Genomic DNA, 19,091 nt, shown 5'->3' with positions numbered 1-19,091 from the left:
CTTGCTTTAATGTCTCACAAGGAAAATATGTATGAAATTATTTTGAAATAAGAAATGCTTTTTAAAAAGAATATTTTTTACAGTTTTCACAACATACATATAGCAAAATATAGCAAACAGTATTTAATGATCTATGCAAATTAGGTACAGGGTTACCAAACAAGAGGACCATGATGGTCCTGAATCGCTCACCTCTTCCCACATGATCCAGTTTTGAGTATGACGTCGTTTTTTCTATTATTTGACATAGTGACCTAGTTTTTGAGCTCATGTGACCCAGTTTTGAACTTGACCTAGATATTATAAAGATAAAAATTCTGACCAATTTTCATGAAGATCCATTGAAAAATATGGTCTCTAGAGAGGTCACAAGGTTTTTCTATTATTTGACCTACTGACCTAGTTTTTTAAGGCACGTGACCCAGTTTCAAACTTGACCTAGATATCATCAAGGTGAACATTCTGACCAATTTTCATGAAGATCCATTCAAGGGTATGGCCTCTAGAGAGGTCACAAGGTTTTTCTATTTCAAGACCTGCTGACCTAGTTTTTGATCGCAGTTGACCTAGTTTCAAACTTGACCTAGATATCATCAAGATAAACATTCAGACCAACTTTCATACAGATCCCATGAAAAATATGGCCTTTAGAGAGGTCACAACGTTTTTTCATTATTTGACCTACTGACCTACTTTTTGAAGGCATGTGACCCACTTTCGAACTTGACTTAGATATCATCAAGGTGAACATTCTGACCAATTTTTATGAATATCCATTCACAAGTATGGCCTCTAGAGAGGTCACAAGGTTTTTCTATTTTTAGACCTACTGACCTAGTTTTTGACCGCACATGACCCTGTTTCGAATTTGACCTAGATATCATCAAGATGAACATTCAGACCAACTTTCATGAAGATCCATTGAAAAATATGGCCTTTAGAGAGGTCACAAGGTTTTTCTATTATTTGACCTACTGACCTAGTTTTTGACGGCATGTGACCCACTTTCAAATTTGACCTAGATATCATCAAGATGAACATTCAGACCAACTTTCATACAGATCCCATGGAAAATATGGCCTCTAGTTAGGTCACAAGGTTTCTTTATTATTTGACCTACTGACCTAGTTTTTGATGGCACGTGACCCACTTTCAAACTTGACCTAGATATCATTAAGGTGAACATAATGACAAATTTTCATGAAGATTTCATGAAATATATGGCCTCTAGAGAGGTCACAAGGTTTTTCTATTTTTAGACCTACTGACCTAGTTTTTGACCGCACGTGACCCAGTTTCGAACTTGACCTAGATATCATCAGGATGACCATTCAGACCAACTTTCACACAGATCCCATGAAAAATATGGCCTTTAGAGAGGTCACAAGGTTTTTCTATTATTTGACCTACTGACCTAGTTTTTGATGGCACGTGACCCAGTTTCGAACTTGACCTAGATATCATCAAGGTGAACGTTCTGACCAATTTTCATGAAGATCTTTTGAAACATATGGCCTCTAGAAAGGTCACATGGTTTTTCTATTTTTAGACCTACTGACCTAATTTTTGATGGCACGTGACCCAGTTTCGAACTTGACCTAGATATCATCAAGGTGAACGTTCTGACCAATTTTCATGAAGATCTTGTGAAATATATGGCCTCTAGAAAGGTCACAAGGTTTTTCTATTTTTAGACCTACTGACCTAGTTTTTGATGGCACCTGACCCAGTTTCGAACTTGACCTAGAAATCATCAAGATGAACATTCAGACCAACTTTCATACAGATCCCATGAAAAATATGGCCTTTAGAGAGGTCACAAGGTTTTTCTATTATTTGACCTACTGACCTAGTTTTTGAAGGCACGTGACCCAGTTTCGAACTTGACCTAGATATCATCAAGGTGAACGTTCTGACCAACTTTCATGAAGATCTTGTGAAATATATGGCCTCTAGAGAGGTCACAAGGTTTTTCTATTTTTAGACCTACTGACCTAGTTTTTGACCGCACGTGACCCAGTTTCGAACTTGACCTAGATATCATCAAGATGAACATTCTGACCGATTTTCATGAAGATCCATTGAAAATTATGGCCTCAAGAGAGGTCACAAGGTTTTTCTATTTTTAGACCTACTGACCTAGTTTTTGACGGCACGTGACCCAGTTTCGAACTTGACCTAGATATCATCAAGATGAACATTCTGACCAACTTTCATAAAGATCCCATGAAAAATGTGACCTCTAGAGTGGTCACAAGCAAAAGTTTACGGACAGACAGACGCACGGACGGACGAACGGACGGACGACGGACACCGCACGATCACAAAAGCTCACCTTGTCACTTTGTGACAGGTGAGCTAAAAAACATTTCTATGAAATTATTTAAAATCTGGCCAGGGTTTCACAAAAGAAAATTTTTAAGTTATCCAAACTGCCATTTAGAGAAAACTAGCCATTCCTCCTGGTGGCAATGTTTTTAAACAAATCAACATAGAAAGAATATAGTCGGCGGTAACTCCAGGAACATTCCTGTGAAATTATTTTGAAATCTGGCCAGCAGTTTCAGAGTAGACTATTAAAATTTTCTTTAAAGCCATGTAGTGAAAGCTAGCCCCATCCCCAAAAGCCATGTTTTTAGACAAATAAAATGACTTGAAGAAATTTGGTAGTAGGTCACCAAAGAAACGTTGCTGCGAAATTAATTTGGAATTGTGTAAGCAGTTTCTAGGAAGTTTTCCTTTAGGTTGCTATGGCAACCAGAATTCTACATGGATGACCCAGATTTGAAGGAATCTGGAAGAGGACCACCCAAAAAACATTCCTATGAAGTTTGGTTGAAACTGGCTTGGTGGTTAATAAGATGTTCTTTCAAGTAATAGAAGAGAATAGACATTTGACAATCCTAAAAGATCATCATGATTTAAAAAGACCACTTTGTTGAATCTTACAACAAAATTTTTATTTAAATCAAAGTTCTTCATAAAATACATCTAAGTTTTGAGGAAATAATTTAACATATTCTTTTGTGTATTGGTAAAAACACTGAAATGTTCAAAAAAGTCATAACAATAGTTGTTGTATTTTAAAGTATTGTTAACTCATTCTGCACACACGATGCATTAATGTGTCACCCGAATGTTATCTGTATACCATGTGCCGCTTCTAAGCGGTGTTGCTATCTACATCTGCAAACGCAGGCTGCATACATGCATCTTTACAGTAATAGCTCTGAATTCTGAATGACGCTTTCAGTCGTCACATTTCATTGACCTTATGATAAAATCTTTTAATTCTTTCAAACAAATTGGACCAATCAACTTTTTTGTTGCGTAACATTTTTTAAACATAAATAAAACTGGATGTTGTGAAAAAAGAAAGTGTGTTTATGTTGAAGAAAGCAAGCGTCGTTCAAGATATAATTTGTGATTTCTCCAAGCCTGAAAATTACAGATGGTTCTTTATATATACCAATGAAGATTCACTGAGCAATGACAGTTGAAATAAGGCAACCCAAAATAAAAGATGTTTTCGCTCGTCGCTATGTGGCAAATAATGCTATCTGCGGGATCAAACAATTTTACGCATACCCAGAAATCTAAGCCAATTTGCTGGCTTATTGGCGAAATTGTCTCCCTTGAAAACAGGTTATCGAGTATATCGATTAGCCTTTATCTGTCAATTTAAGCCTATTGAAATATAGAAGGAGAAAAACTTCTACACATCAAATGACATCAAAGGCATCATCTGATAATATTTATTAAGTTATTGAAGTAATCTGCAATATTTGCATTTTCTTTCAATATAATTTTTAATAAAATAAAATATGATCTTCTTGCTTCCCTATGCGTTTGAAATAAGTAACTAATTTTGATCCCGAGCCCCACTGATTTCTGTAGGAAATGACAGATTTTAAGCTTTACATGGTCTTTTAAAATGATATATTCTTATATTTATAATCATCTCACAACATTTATTAAGTTACTGAAGTAAACTAGAAAAGTTAATCTTTCTTTCAATGAGTTTATTTTTAAGTTATTTTTATGTCTTCTTGCTTCCCTAAACGTTTGAATATCACTGACTTTACTAATTTGGAAAATTTTGCCCATCACAGTACACGTGTACTGATGACACCAGATAAACTGAATCAGATAGACATGTGTGTCAATCTAATTCAGTGTTTAATGTCATTACTTTGTCAGATTAAATAACAAGAGGACCATGATGGTCCTGAATCGCTCACCTATTCCCAAATGACCCAGTTTTGAGTATGACGTCGTTTTTTCTATTATTTGACATAGTGACCTAGTTTTTGAGCTCATGTGACCCAGTTTTGAACTTGACCTAGATATTATCAAGATCAAAATTCTGACCAATTTTCATGAAGATCCATTGAAAAATATGATCTCTTAGAGAGGTCACAAGGTTTTTCTATTATTTGACCTACTGACCTAGTTTTCGAAGGTACGTGACCCTGTTTTGAACTTTACCTAGATATCATCAGAACATTCTCACCAATTTTCATGAAGATCTCATGAAAAATATGGCCTCTAGAGAGGTCACAAGGTTTTTCTATTTTTATACCTACTGGCCTAGTTTTTGACCGCACGTGACCCAGTTTCGAAACTGACTTAGATATCATCAAGGTGAACATTCAGATCAATTTTCATGAAGATCCATTGAAAAATATGGCCTCTAGAGAGGTCAAAAGATTTTCCTAATTTTAGACCTACTGACCTAGTTTTTGACCGCAGTTGACCCAGTTTCGAACTTGACCTAGATATCATCAAGATGAACATTCAGACCAACTTTCATACAGATCCCATGAAAAGTATGGCCTCTAGAGAGGTCACAAGTTTTTTTTATTATTTGATCTACTTACCTAGTTTTTTAAGGCATGTGACCCAGTTTCAAACTTTAACTAGATATCATCAAGATGAACATTCTGACCAATTTTCATGAAGATCCATTCAAGGGTATGGCCTCTAGAGAGGTCACAAGGTTTTCTATTTCAAGACCTACTGACCTAGTTTTTGATGGCAGTTGACCCAGTTTCAAACTTGACCTATATATCATCAATATTAACATTCAGACCAATTTTCATACAGATCCCATGAAAAATATGGCCTCTAGAGAGGTCACAACGTTTTTTCATTATTTGACCTACTGACCTACTTTTTGAAGGCACTTGACCCACTTCCAAACTTGACAAAGATATCATCAAGATGAACATTCTGACCAATTTTTATGGAGATCCATTCACAAGTATGGCCTCTAGAGAGGCCACAAGGTTTTTCTATTTTTAGACCTACTGACCTAGTTTTTGATCGCACATGACCCAGTTTCGAACTTGACCTAGATATCATCAAGATGAACATTCAGACCAACTTTCATACAGATCCCATGAAAAATATGGCCTTTAGAGAGGTCACAAGGTTTTTCTATTATTTGACTTACTAACCTAGTTTTTGAAGGCACGTGACCCATTTTCGAACTTGACCTAGATCATCAAGATGAATATTCAGACCAACTTTCATACAGATCCCATGAAAAATATGGCCTCTAGAGAGGTCACAAGGTTTTTCTATTATTTGACCTACTGACCTAGTTTTTGATGGCACGTGACCCACTTTCAAACTTGACCTAGATATCATCAAGGTGAGCATTCTGACCAATTTTCATGAAGATCTCATGAAATATATGGCCTCTAGAAAGGTCACAAGGTTTTTCTATTTTTAGAACTACTGACCTAGTTTTTGACTGCACATGACCCAGTTTCGAACTTGACCTAGATATCATCAAGATGAACATTCAGACCAACTTTCATACAGATCCCATGAATAATATGGCCTCTACAGAGGTCACAAGGTTTTTCTATTATTTGACCTACTGACCTAGTTTTTGATGGCACGTGACCCAGTTTCGAACTTGACCTAGATATCATCAAGGTGAACGTTCTGACCAATTTTCATGAAGATCTTGTGAAATATATGACCTCTAGAGAGGTCACAAGGTTTTTCTATTTTTAGACCTACTGACCTAGTTTTTGATGGCACATGACCCAGTTTCAAAACTGACCTAGATATCATCAAGGTAAACATTCATACCAATTTTCATGAAGATCTTGTGAAATATATGGCCTCTAGAGAGGTCACAAGGTTTTTCTATTTTTAGACCTACTGACCTAGTTTTTGATGGCACGTGACCCAGTTTCGAACTTGACCTAGATATCATCAAGATGAACATTCTGACCAACTTTCATAAAGATCCCACGAAAAATGTGACCTCTAGAGTGGTCACAAGCAAAAGTTTACGCATGGACACACGTAAGGACGGACGACGGACGCTGCGTGATCACAAAAGCTCACCTCGTCACTATGTGACAGGTGAGCTAAAAATAAAGTTATTTTAAATTACATGTTCAAATAAAAAATATTCCATTTTTTAATTCATTTAATACCATTTTCACTGCTAGAATTATTTATTGCATTAAAACATAACATAACATAAAGTTGATTAACATATAGAATTACATGTTCATAGTTAAACTTGAATATTGTACATGTCAATATAACAAGTCCATTGGGTCGGGTGTAAATTTCATGTTTCTTGTTTGTAAGTATCATAATGTTGTTATAAATTTCTTATCTTATCTTTTTGTAATGATTATATATGTATGATAAAGTCAAATAACGGTTTGACAATAAGTTAACTGAATGGTGACATATTTCTGTTTATTACCGTTACTAATTGGATTCGTGTCTGTTTGTCTGACATGCCCCGTGGCCTAAAGGGACAATTATTACGGCTCTTGCATAAACACTTTAAAGTTAAAATCTAAATTATGGATATGGAGTTATAAATTTTGATAATTTATCTTACCGTTCAAAATCCAAATTCACAGTATTGTAAAGTAAAATGCATTTATAGGCCACGGATCCATAATATTTAAAAAAAACTTTTGAAATTGAAAAGACACATTTTCAAGGAGACCCGAAATACACATATATTTCGCCCTCAAAAAATATTTTAAAAATTAAAGGGACTATCCTCCAGATCGTTCGACAACAAGAAAAAATACTTTTATAGATATCTGGAAATAAATGCTATATTTCTTAAGAAGGCCAAAGAACTATAAAATTATTTTATAACTCTTCGAGAAGGCTTTAAAACTTAATTACTGACAAACTATATGTTACGGAAATACATGAGAATTTGCTGTTTTACTAATTTTTATGATGAAAATCGAAAAGCGATTGTAACGCTTTACTCAAGGTAAACTGTCTCGATTATAAAAAAATCTATATTTTGAAGTCATAATTCACATATGTAGCGCTATTGGTTTCGACGAAATATTTTAGAAACAAAAACTCATCTTCTAGTATTAACAAACTTCAATTTGAGAGAAAGATTATTTTAAGTCAAATCTGGAGGTCAGTGCCTTTAATTACATATTTTAAAAATATGTTGAGCAATGGGAATAATAATTATGCTTCCTGACAATTTTTTAATAAATACCAGATTATCATTCAAAATCACCAATTTGAAGAAATAACAATGTTATGTATATCAGATAATAAACATGTACGTCGATCTAATTCCATCTTTGTCAAATTAAATTAAAACTGTTATTTTAAATTACATGTTTGAATAAAAATATTTAAATTTTAAAAATTATTTTTTAATCAATTAACTTTTAATTTATGATTCACATATATTTTTGCCCTTAAAAGATATAATCAAAAGATTAAATACATATCTAAAAGTCACGATGAGTAATGGGAATATCCTTCCCGGCTCTCAATTTTGAAACAAAAACCCGATTACCATTAAACATCACCAATTTGAAGAAAATACTGCAAATAGCCTAGGGCAAGGTATAAACTCCGCTTGTGTAAAAAGTTTCACAATGTCGTCGCAATACCCCTAATTAACAAAACCAGTGTAAAGTCAAGATTATCAAGATAAGAGAGATTAACAAAAATCGATACTCGCATTAAGATGGTATAAAGGGAAACAATCAAGTTTAACCGATCTGGCTTAATAATCAAGGGACAATACTCTTCAAGACACGGTCTCATTTCTGGACATGGCTAAATGAGTTTACTTCTGATTACTATCATGCTTATATTTTATTACAATAAAATGTGCCAGAATTTCATACAAATCTGTCAAAATTTAGCAGACATAAAAATAAAAACCCAACTATGGAGGTAGAAAAGGCATTAACTATATTCTTTATAAGTATGGATCTAAACATTTGAGTGTGGAAAAATTTTGAATGGTAAATAATTGGGTATTGTTATAAAAATACACCTCAATAAAGACAGACGTACATAATTACTAAACAAAAATAACATGTACGCATCATACCAAAATGAAAAAAAAAAAAACATCTTATAAAATTATTTTACATTTTCATATCGCATGAACATTGTCACATCAAGATGTTCTAGATTTACGTCATGACGATGCACACAACACTACCTGGACAAAACTGTAAAATTGTGGATTATATCATTGAAAAGAAAAAATCTAAAATATTTTTTCTTTCACATGTTTACATGTAAGATTAATCTATCTTCCACTCATGCACACAAGACCTTTCATTTTTACCTAAGCGATATGACAATGCTCAAGTATGTATGAAAAAGTAAAATAATCTTGATGGGTATCTATTTATTTATTTATTCATCTATTTTTTTTTTGTTAAACTTTGAAACTGTCTCTTGTTTCTATAGAATAAAGTGTCAATAATAATTCAATTTTTTTTGACAACTTGTGTGATACTTTAGAAAGTCTACAAAACTGTTTCAAAATTTTCATAATAAAGTACATGTTTTCTAAAAATTAGTCCAAAATAATCTAATATTCAGGACAATTATAGTTTCTGTCTAAAATAGTAAAAATATTCACTTATTTCCATTTTATTACATCTTCATATGAAATACATACACTATTTTTAATGAGAAACAACTTTATTCTGATGTGTTTTGATTGCCTGGATGCATATAACTGAGTAAAATCCGTGTTATAAAATGACAATAATATTTATTTAAGATTATTTTTAAGAATTGTTCTAATTTGTTGTTTAAATCTGTGCATGATAAAATTTAGCATTTTATAAATGTTGTTTAGCCAAAACAAAATCTGATGAGAGATTATGGTCGTTTTGCGTCTTTAATCCAAGTCTGTTAAAATAATGACTGTGTGAATTCCATACCTATTAACACATATTTGATGTCATATGTCACTAATTAACAAAAATATCCCCGAGTAAAAAAAACTACAAAATCAATGTAATCTCTCAAAACATCTCTAGGTATTAAGGGGTAGATTGGCTTATCAGCCTCCTAGGTGGCTGAAAAATAAATATCGGCAGAGTAAAGTGGAGATAACGCTTAAGGGCAGAATGAGTTAAAACATAAATTTGCAAGATGCTGCTTTTTTTTACATGACTTCAATGATGTTGTCAAAAATCTATAACAGCTTTGTCAATCTTCTTGTTAAATACTGACAACTTTTCCAAAACTGTATTATTTCCAGAACCATTTGTGTCATAAGTGTCTTCCTGATTATCATTACAGCTACATCCCGATTGGCCAGCCTTATCCCTACAGCAGCCATCTGATTGGTCATTGGTAAGTCCAGAGCACCCTGATTGGTTGGTCTGAATTTGACAGCCACAATTTGACCTATCACAAGCAAGATCAGAAGAGAGAGCTGAATCTAGGCTTGACATATCGGAAAGGGAACCAGATGCCATGGATCCTGAATCACTGGCCCTGTCAGTCAGCATCTGCTCCATCTGAAATATGTACAGGAGAACTGTTTATTTTAGCGTAAGATCGAAACATTTTTCACAAAAGTATACATCAGATGCAATGTTTTCTTGAGTGGAAGGTATTTTGGATGTAACGTGTAAAACAAAACAATATTTTTGACTGTATTTCATACTAATAAACAAATTTATCCATTATGAAGTTCAATACCAGAGACGAATGATATACACTTATTAAAAAGCAATGGTGGGCCTGAAGCAAAGTTATTAGCATCACTAAACCTTTATGAGCACGATAGTGTAGCCTGAGTATCAATACAGACTCAGGAGTGCCAACATCCATGTAAAGTATGTTACTGCCATTGAATGAGTTGTTTATTTTACATATAAGAACAACAACAAGCACTTACTCATTTAAATCATTTAATTGTACAAAATGTTGATGTTAACTAACTTTTAATGTGACAAAGAAACTACTTTATAAAACTTTTTTAATGCTAAGACTCTCTGTAATAACAAATGAGCCACGCCATGAGAAAACCAACATAGTGGGTTTGCGACCAGCATGGATCCAGACCAGCCTGCACATCCACGCAGTCTGGTCAGGATCCATGCTGTTCACTAAAGGTTTCTTTAATTGCAATAGGCTTTGAAAGCGAACAGCATGGATCCTGACCAGACTGCGCAGATGCGCAGGCTGGTCTGGATCCATGCGGGTCGCAAACCCACTATGTTGGTTTTCTCATGGCATGGCTCAATTATTATAAATAGAACCAAAGCAGCTGATTTTTGTTTAAAACAGTTCAGGTTAAATTGTGAAATTTAGGCATTAATTTTTTCTCCCAAAGAATAATTAAACAAATACAATATTGCTTTTTGTGGGACAGTAATATTGATAACATGCAGAGAAATACATGTACTATCAGTTTTTGGCTCCATCTTGGTTAAAAGTATTTTCTTCTTACTAACAATATTTATTGTCAAACTGAAAGTAATGTGCTATTTATATACTGTCGCATGACAGTAATTCACTGAAAACGTATTCCAAATACTATGAAATCAGAAATATTAAAGGTGACTAATTTTTGTGGATTTCCCAGTCGAGTCAATTTATATAATTAAATCCCAATGAGCAAGTAAAATTCCCTTTCATAATATGTCAAAGGTCAAAACCAATGAATTTATATTCCCACAAAATAGATTGATTTTACATTATTTCTTTTTATTCTGCAAGGTTTTAAATGGACATATATCCAGATCTGCGTCATAATTTCGAAACTTTCTAAACAGATATATCAATATCAATAAAGTCAGTTTTCATAGTATACTTTGTTTTTCCTGGTCATTAAGTACATTTTGACTATCCTTGAACACAGAATCATAAGGTTTCAAGTTGGTCTTTATTAACACTCAGGATAGGTACGAAATACAGGGTGAGAAACAAGAGACCAAGGCAGGGCTCTTGATCTCAGTGAAGGTATATGACCTTTCATAAATAAACAAGTACATCACTAAAAGTGCCTCTTTAGTATCTAAGAATGATTTTGTTTTTCGTGTTATCAATGTGACTATATAATCAAGCCAACAATATTTTATAGATAGAACTTTGAAAATCGAAAGTGTAGATCGGGTAATACACCTTGGGTAATATACCCAATGAATAATTGTGTGTGCTTGTGTGCGTGCGTGTGCAGGTTTAGCAGCTTTTTCAACAATTTGTTTGGTCATATAGCTGACAACAGTGTCTACTTGTAGCAGTGAGCAGAATGCTCTATAGTTCTTCCCAGAGGAATAATATGCTGCAGACATGTGACATGATAACCTACTCAGTCACATTATACTGACACCAGCCTGACCAAACATCTTAATGCTGAGCACCATGCAAGGGAGCTACTAGTACCATTTTACACATCTTTGGTTTGATACAACCAAGGAGCTAACCCATAGAGGTGCGCGGTATTACCGGTATACCGGTAACCGTGGTATCATTTTCCCGTGGTACGATACCGCGGTACCATCGGGGAATACCGGTATTTTATCAACATTATCCCTACTTCTGTTTATTTTCAATTTACATTGTCTATGTAGCCTTCCGTAACAGCAATTGACACCATGCATGATTTTCCGATTTATATCTCTGGAATTCCCATACTACTTTTATTAGTTTCCAAAAATAACCACCCAATGGTGCAATTGAACATGTATGACCGACCGTGTGATCCCCAATCAAAACCTTCGAAAACCTCCAGATTATTCCGTATAGATGAATGACATCATGGGCGCACTTGCTTTTACTTTAAGTCTGGTAAATTCGGCAAGTCCCGGCTTCTTGTTTAAATGATGATAATTTAAAATATCCCAGTATGTATTTGCACGTATTAAAAAAGAAATAAATAGTATGGAAAATGTTGAGTCTAAATTCATTATTTTTTGCTTGAAAACGATCTAATTAAGCCTTCATAAACGTTACTGGTTTATCAAACGGGTGCACGAATCGAACTTCAAACAAGCGCGACCTATATACGTGACCCAGTGCTTCCCTAGAGACAATATGGCGTCTTCCGACAAATACACGCTAGTAAAAAATACTAAGGGTCATTAATCTAACTAGTCATTAGTCAAGTTAATATTCCAGATTATTTTTTTCTTTAATTCTAGTCAAGTAACTAGTCTTTGTTGTTGCTCATAATAAATAAAGTATTTCTGCGAGTTTTTCAATATTTTTATGACCACTACCATAGCTGTAAGTCTTACGATAAATATGGTGGTATACCGTGGTATATACCACGGTAATTAGGAAATAACCGTGGTATACCGTGGTATTTTTTTCAAGGCAGTACCCAGCCCTACTAACCCATGACCTCCAATACTCAAAGCAGGCACTTTACCACAAAGCGGTCACACACAAAGAAACAGGAAAATTAAAAAGACTCATTAATATTAAGGAGTGCTATTTTTAACAGTATAATAAGTAAAAAGCAAAATTCGTAACAACTGTGTATAAAATGGGGGAAATACAACATGAAAATTGCTCAATCTACAGTAGCATAAAACAAGAGCACCGCCTTGCGGGTGCTGACGCTCATCTGATTTTTTTTGTGTAATAGAAATATTGTCCTACCCATGATTTTCTATGTCTAAAAAGGGCCATCATTCTTGCAAAAAGCAGGATAGAGTTATGTTTCTTGATGTTCAGTGTCCACTTAAGATGGTGAAAAACTGTTGCAAGTTTTAAAGCAATAGCTTTGATAGTTTATGAGAAAAGTTGACTTAAACATAATAATCAACCAAGAAAATGATTTTCTAAATCCAAAAGGGGCAATAATTATTGCAAAAAGCAGGATGGAGTTATGTTGCTTGCTGTACAGGGTCAGCTTATGATGGTCAACAAGTGTTGCAAGTTTCAAAGCAATAGCTTTGATAGTTTAAGAGAAAAAGTTGACCTAAACATAAAACTTAACCAAGAAATCAGATATTTTCTAAGTCCAAAAGGGGCCATAAATCTTGCAAAAAGCAGGATGGAGTTATGTTTCTTGCTGTACAGGGTCAACTTATGATGGTGAACAAGTGTTGCAAGTTTTAGAGCAATAGCTTTGATAGTTTAGGATAAAAGCTGACCTAAACATAAAACTTAACCAAGAAAACTGATTTTCTAAGTCCAAAAGGGGCAATAAATCTTGCAAAAAGCAAGATGGAGTTATGTTTCTTGATGTACAGGGTCTGCTTATGATGGTGAACAAGTATTCCAAGTTTCAAAGCAATAGCTTTGATAGTTTAGGAGAAAAGTTGACCTAAACATAAAACTTAACCAAGAAATCTGATATTTTCTAAGTACAAAAGGGGCCATAAATCTTGCAAAAAGCAAGATGGAGTTATGTTTCTTGCTTTACAGGGTCAGCTTATGATGGTGAACAAGTATTCCAAGTTTCAAAGCAATAGCTTTGATAGTTTAGGAGAAAAGCTGACCTAAACATAAAACTTAACCAGGCAACGCCGACGCCGACGCCGACAACCGCTCAAGTGATGACAATAACTCATCATTTTTTTTCAAAAAATCAGATGAGCTAAAAAGATCCAAAACAAAGGAACTGCATTAAAATATCCAAAAAACAAGAGGACCATGATGGTCCTGAATCGCTCACCTATCCCCACATGACCCAGCTTTGAACTGAGTATGATGCCGTATTTCTATTATCCTACTTTGACATAGTGACCTAGTTTTTGAGCTCATGTGACCCAGTTTTATACTTGACCTAGATATCATCAAGATAAAAATTCAGACCAATTTTCATGAAGATCCATTGAAAAATATGGCCTCTAGAGAGGTCACAATGTTTTTCTATTATTTGACCTAATGACCTAGTTTTTGAAGGCACGTGACCCAGTTTTGAACCTGACCTAGATATCATCAAGATGAACACTCTTACCAATTGTCATGAAGATCTCATGAAAAATATGGCCTCTAGTGAGGTCACAAGGTTTTTCTATTTTTATATCCACTGACCTAGTTTTAAACCGCACGTGACCCAGTTTCGAATTTTACCTAGATATCATCAAGGTGAACATTCAGACCAATTTTCATGAAGATCCATTGAAAAATATGGCCTCTAGAGAGGTCAAAAGGTTTTTCTATTTTTAGACCTACTGACCTAGTTTTTGACCACAGTTGACCCAGTTTCATTTCTGACCTAAATATCATCAAGATGAACATTCAGACCAACTTTCATACAGATCCCATGAAATATATGGCCTCTAGAGAGGTCACAAAGTTTTTTTTATTATTTGACCTACTGACCTAGTTTTTGACGGCACATGACCCAGTTTCAAATCTGACCTAGATATCATCAAGATGAATATTCTAACTTTCATGAAGATCCACTGAAAAGTATGGCCTCTAGAGAGGTCACAAGATATTTCTATTTTTAGACCTACTGACCTAGTCATCAAGATGAACATTCTGACCAATTTTCATAAAGATCCCATGAAAAATGTGACCTCTAGAGTGGTCACAAGCAAAAGATTACGGACGCATGGACGGACGCTGCATGATCACAAAAGCTCACCTTGTCACTTTGTGACATGTGAGCTAAAAATAAAACCGTCTAGAGAGCCTAGTGGTAGAGCTTCCACTTCAGGTGTCTGAGGTCTCAGGTACAATCCCCAGCTGCGTCATACCATAGATGTGAAAAATGGTACCAGTAGCTTCCTTGCTTGGCACTAGCATTTAAAGGGAAACTTGCATCTCTTCACTCATACCCTAGTGGCCATGTATTCCATCAAAAAATGAGGTGCTGAGAGTGAAATTGAAAATAGCAAAAGAAACTGAACTTTGAATATGTTTTACACTTGATTCTAAAATATGCAACAAGAGTTTATGCTGAGCTCTATCAATGTATTATTGATATCTGAAAGTCAAATTACAGGGCCTCCTCTGCCATTCGCCAATGTAGCTAAATGCTACAAATTCAAAGAACTGGCTACTGATTTCTGAAAGTGGCGACAAGAATTTTATTAAAATGTAGCGAAATTTCAGCAATTCAGATTCAGTTTGGCACTTCCTCTCAAAAAATGGCTACAACTTTATAAGGCCCAAGAGAGGCCCAGAAATACCAACCAAAGGTAGTCTTACCTGTATCCGCTGATGGTTTTAATGTTTGTACATACCTTTCTTCTTTCCTTGTGGGTTTTACCTATCCCGAGTCTGGGCAAACCCTTATTGAGCCCCTCCAACATTACACATGCCTTGCATATCGGATTACTTGATATATACCCACACCTCTCACAAACACCTAAATACAATAAATAAATAGAAATTATAAATCATTTTATGTTTTTGTCCACAAATTTCCTGGTTGTCCCTGACACGGCATTTTTTTCAGAGTACATCTGTTGATTTTAATTTTTGAAATGTCTTAACAGTCCTTTTCAGTATTTATCACCCATAAATCTTTTTTTGTCATAAAAATATTCAACTTCCTCCATCTTGTATATCACTCATTTTTGTATGATACAAGAAATGTGAATATTCAACAAACAAGAGGGCCAAGATGGCCCTAGGTCGCCCACCTGAGAAACACACCATAACAGTGTAAACATGTTTGACCTAGTGATTTCATGGAAACAAATATTCTGGCCAATTTTAGGATTGGACCAAACATGTGGTCTCTTGAGCTTAAACAAGTTTTTTTTTTTCAAGATTAATTGAAAAATACAGCCTCTAACGCATACACAAGGTTTTTCTTTGATCTGACCTAGTGACCTACTTTTTGATCCAAGATGATCCATATTCGAACTCAACCTAGATTTCATCAAAACAATCATTCTGACCATATTTTATGAAGATCAATTGAAAAATACAGTTTTTCTTTGATTTGACCTAGTGACCTACATTTTGACCCCAGATGATCCATATTCGAACCTGACCTAGATTCCATCAAGGCAATCATTCTGACCAAATTTCATGAAGATCAAATGCTTTGACAAAAGCTACCTGCTGAAAACAGATGTACTCAAACTAAAGATAAAGAGCATAAACCCTTTTTCCTATTTCTTAGTAACAGTGTCCCAAAAAACAATCCAAAGCCAATTCTTCATATCAGCTTGCTATACATCAACTTTAGCGGCAGTAAGTCAATCCTAACTTATTATAAACTGAAAACCACCTTTTTGATGATCACAGTGAAAAAACAAGAGCTGTCCGTAAGACAGCCAAGCTCGACTATTCGAAATATTGTCCCAGAGGCAGGAAAATATTACCCAAAAAGGGTAAATATCAGAAGAGTTTTAAGTTCAAAAGGGGACATAATTTGACCAAAATGCATATCAGACTTATGGGACTTGCTGCCATCAACTAGTTTTATAACCCTGAAGGCACATGTGAAGTTTCAATTCAATATCTGCATTAGTTTTGCAGATAGTAACTTGCACGTAAAACTTTAACCAGAATTTTCTAAGTCCAAAAGGGGGCATAATTTGCTCAAAATACATGTCAGAGTTATGGAACTTGACCCAGTGAGGTTGGTAGTTGACCTACAAAAAAAAAATAAGTTTCAAATCTATATGCCTTTTAGTAATAGCTGTATGTACTTGCACGCAAAATTTTAACCAGAATTTTCTAAGTCCAAAAGGGAGCATAATTTGGCCAAAAGAAGGTCAGAGTTATGGGACTTGGTGTTATCAACTAGTTTTATAACCCCGAAGACACATGTGAAGTTTCAATTCAATATCTGCATTAGTTTTAGAGATAGTAACTTGCATGTAAAACTTTAACCAGAATTTTCTAAGTCCAAAAGGGGGCATAATTTGCTCAAATACTGTCAGAGTTATGGAACTTGACCCAGTGAGGTTGGTAATTGACCTAGAAAAGAAAAAATAAGTTTCAAAGCTATTGCTTTTAAATGATAGCTGTATGTACTTGCATGCAAAAATTAACCAAGGTTTGTGACGCCGACGCCAGGGCGAGTAGAATAGCTAGACTATTCTTTGAATAGTCGAGCTAACAAGAGCTGTCACAGGAGACAGCGCGCTCAACTATTTCAATGCTGGATAATGAAACTGGGCACATCTGAGGAAACTGGAGCTGTCACTGGAGTGTTTAATGACTCCAATGGTGGATGAAGATATTGCACAATAGCTTGAGTCTGTGTCAAAAATATTAAGTAACTAGAGCTTTCACTAAAGGTGATGAATGTACCCCCCGCATGCACTGACACAGTACATTGCAATTTGCGCACAAAGATTGCTAATTACGTGGACTGTATGTATATAGACTGTATGTTTTACAGTAAAGTAACAAAAAACAAAGTCCATAACTATGCAGAATTTTATCTAAAAGAATGTAACATGCACCATGCACAACTAGGGTTGGTACTGATTACTTGTGTGAAGTTTCATTAAATTGTGTGTAAGGGTTTGGTAGATTAGGCATGCACAAGATTGCATATGCAGACTGTATGTACATACATGTAGTATGTTAACAAGAAACAAAGTCCCATAACTCTGCAATTTTTGTCGCTGAAAGAACCTAACATGCCCTATGCACAACTACTGTTGATACTGATCACTTGTGTGAAGTTTCTTTAAAATTGTGTCAAGGGGATAAGGAGAGATGGTGCGCAAAAGATTGAGTCTTTTGTATATAGTACAGTAACAAAAAAACAAAGCCCCTTTAACCTCCCAATTTTTTTTCTGAAAGAACCTAACATCCCCCATGCACAACTACTGTTGGTACTGATCACTTGTGTGAATTTTCTTTAAAATTGTGTCAAGGGGATCAGGAGAGATGGTGTGCACAAGATTGTGTCTATGTATATAGTATAGTAACAAAAAAACAAAGTCCCATAACTCTGCAAATTTTTTTTGTAAAAGAACCTAACATGCCCCATGCACAACTACTGTTGGTACTGATCACTTGTGTGAAGTTTCATTAAATTGTGTCAAGGGGATGAGGAGAGATGGTGCGCACAAGATTGTGTCTTGTATATATTTATAGTAGCAAAAAAACAAAGTCCCAAAAACTCTGCAATTTTTTTTTTCTAAAAGAACCTAACATACCCCATGCACAACTACTGTTGGTACTGATCACTTGTGTGAAGTTTCATTAAATTCTGTCAAGGGGATAAGGAGAGATGGAGCGCACAAGATTGCGTCTACGGACAGACAGACAGACGGACAACCTGAACCAGTATACCCCCCCTTACAACTTTACCCCCCTTACCAATACCATTTAAGTATAATTACTAAGCATAATTCATAAATATTTGTGCAAGAGTTATGCACCTTGTGTCATATGATGTGGGTGATAATGTGGAACAACTATTTCAAGTCTGAATTAAATCCATATCCTTATAACTGAGATATAGTGAAAATTCATAAGTTAACATAAGATTCTAAGTAAAAAGAGGGCATTATTCATGAAAAATTGGTCCAGAGCTATGCACCTTGTGTCATATGATGTGGGTGGTAAGGTAGAACAACTATTTTAAGCTTGAATATTTTAAGTTTGAATCAAATCCATTTAGTAATAAGTCAGATATTTAGTGAAAGTGCACCAAATTAACCTGAAATTCTAAGTATAAAAATGGGGGGGGGGGGGGGGGGGGGGGGCGGTAATTCATGAAATACTGGTGCCAGAGTTATGACCCTTGTGCCATATGATGTGGGGGGTAAATCATAAAATACAGGTGTCACAGTTATGCCCCTCGTGTCAAATGATGCAGGTAGTGATGATGATCAATTATTTTAAGTTTGAATCAAATCCCTTGTGAAATAACACAGATACAATGAAAATGCATTAAAAGTTGGTGCCAGAGT

At 34.9% G+C, this 19,091-nt stretch overlaps 1 protein-coding gene across 1 annotated transcript in view; it reads right to left on the bottom strand.

Moving 5' to 3' along the window:
• Positions 1 to 1,217: 1,217 nt before the first annotated feature.
• The window catches only part of LOC123548431 (cytoplasmic tRNA 2-thiolation protein 1-like), a 56,710-nt gene continuing 38,836 nt past the window's right edge, over positions 1,218 to 19,091 (bottom strand). Inside the window, exons 12-13 of the mRNA XM_045335696.2 lie at positions 15,444 to 15,568; positions 1,218 to 9,806 (exon numbers count right to left, since the gene is read on the bottom strand). Coding sequence (XP_045191631.2) covers positions 9,471 to 9,806; positions 15,444 to 15,568 — 461 coding nt within the window. The 3' untranslated portion in view covers positions 1,218 to 9,470. The remainder of the gene's footprint in view (positions 9,807 to 15,443; positions 15,569 to 19,091) is intronic.

The sequence above is a fragment of the Mercenaria mercenaria genome, chromosome 6 (assembly GCF_021730395.1).
Source record: "Mercenaria mercenaria strain notata chromosome 6, MADL_Memer_1, whole genome shotgun sequence".
In the NCBI taxonomy this organism is placed as follows: Eukaryota; Metazoa; Mollusca; class Bivalvia; order Venerida; family Veneridae; genus Mercenaria; species Mercenaria mercenaria.
Note: the sequence above shows the minus strand (reverse complement) of the source record. Positions and strands in the feature narration are given on the sequence as shown.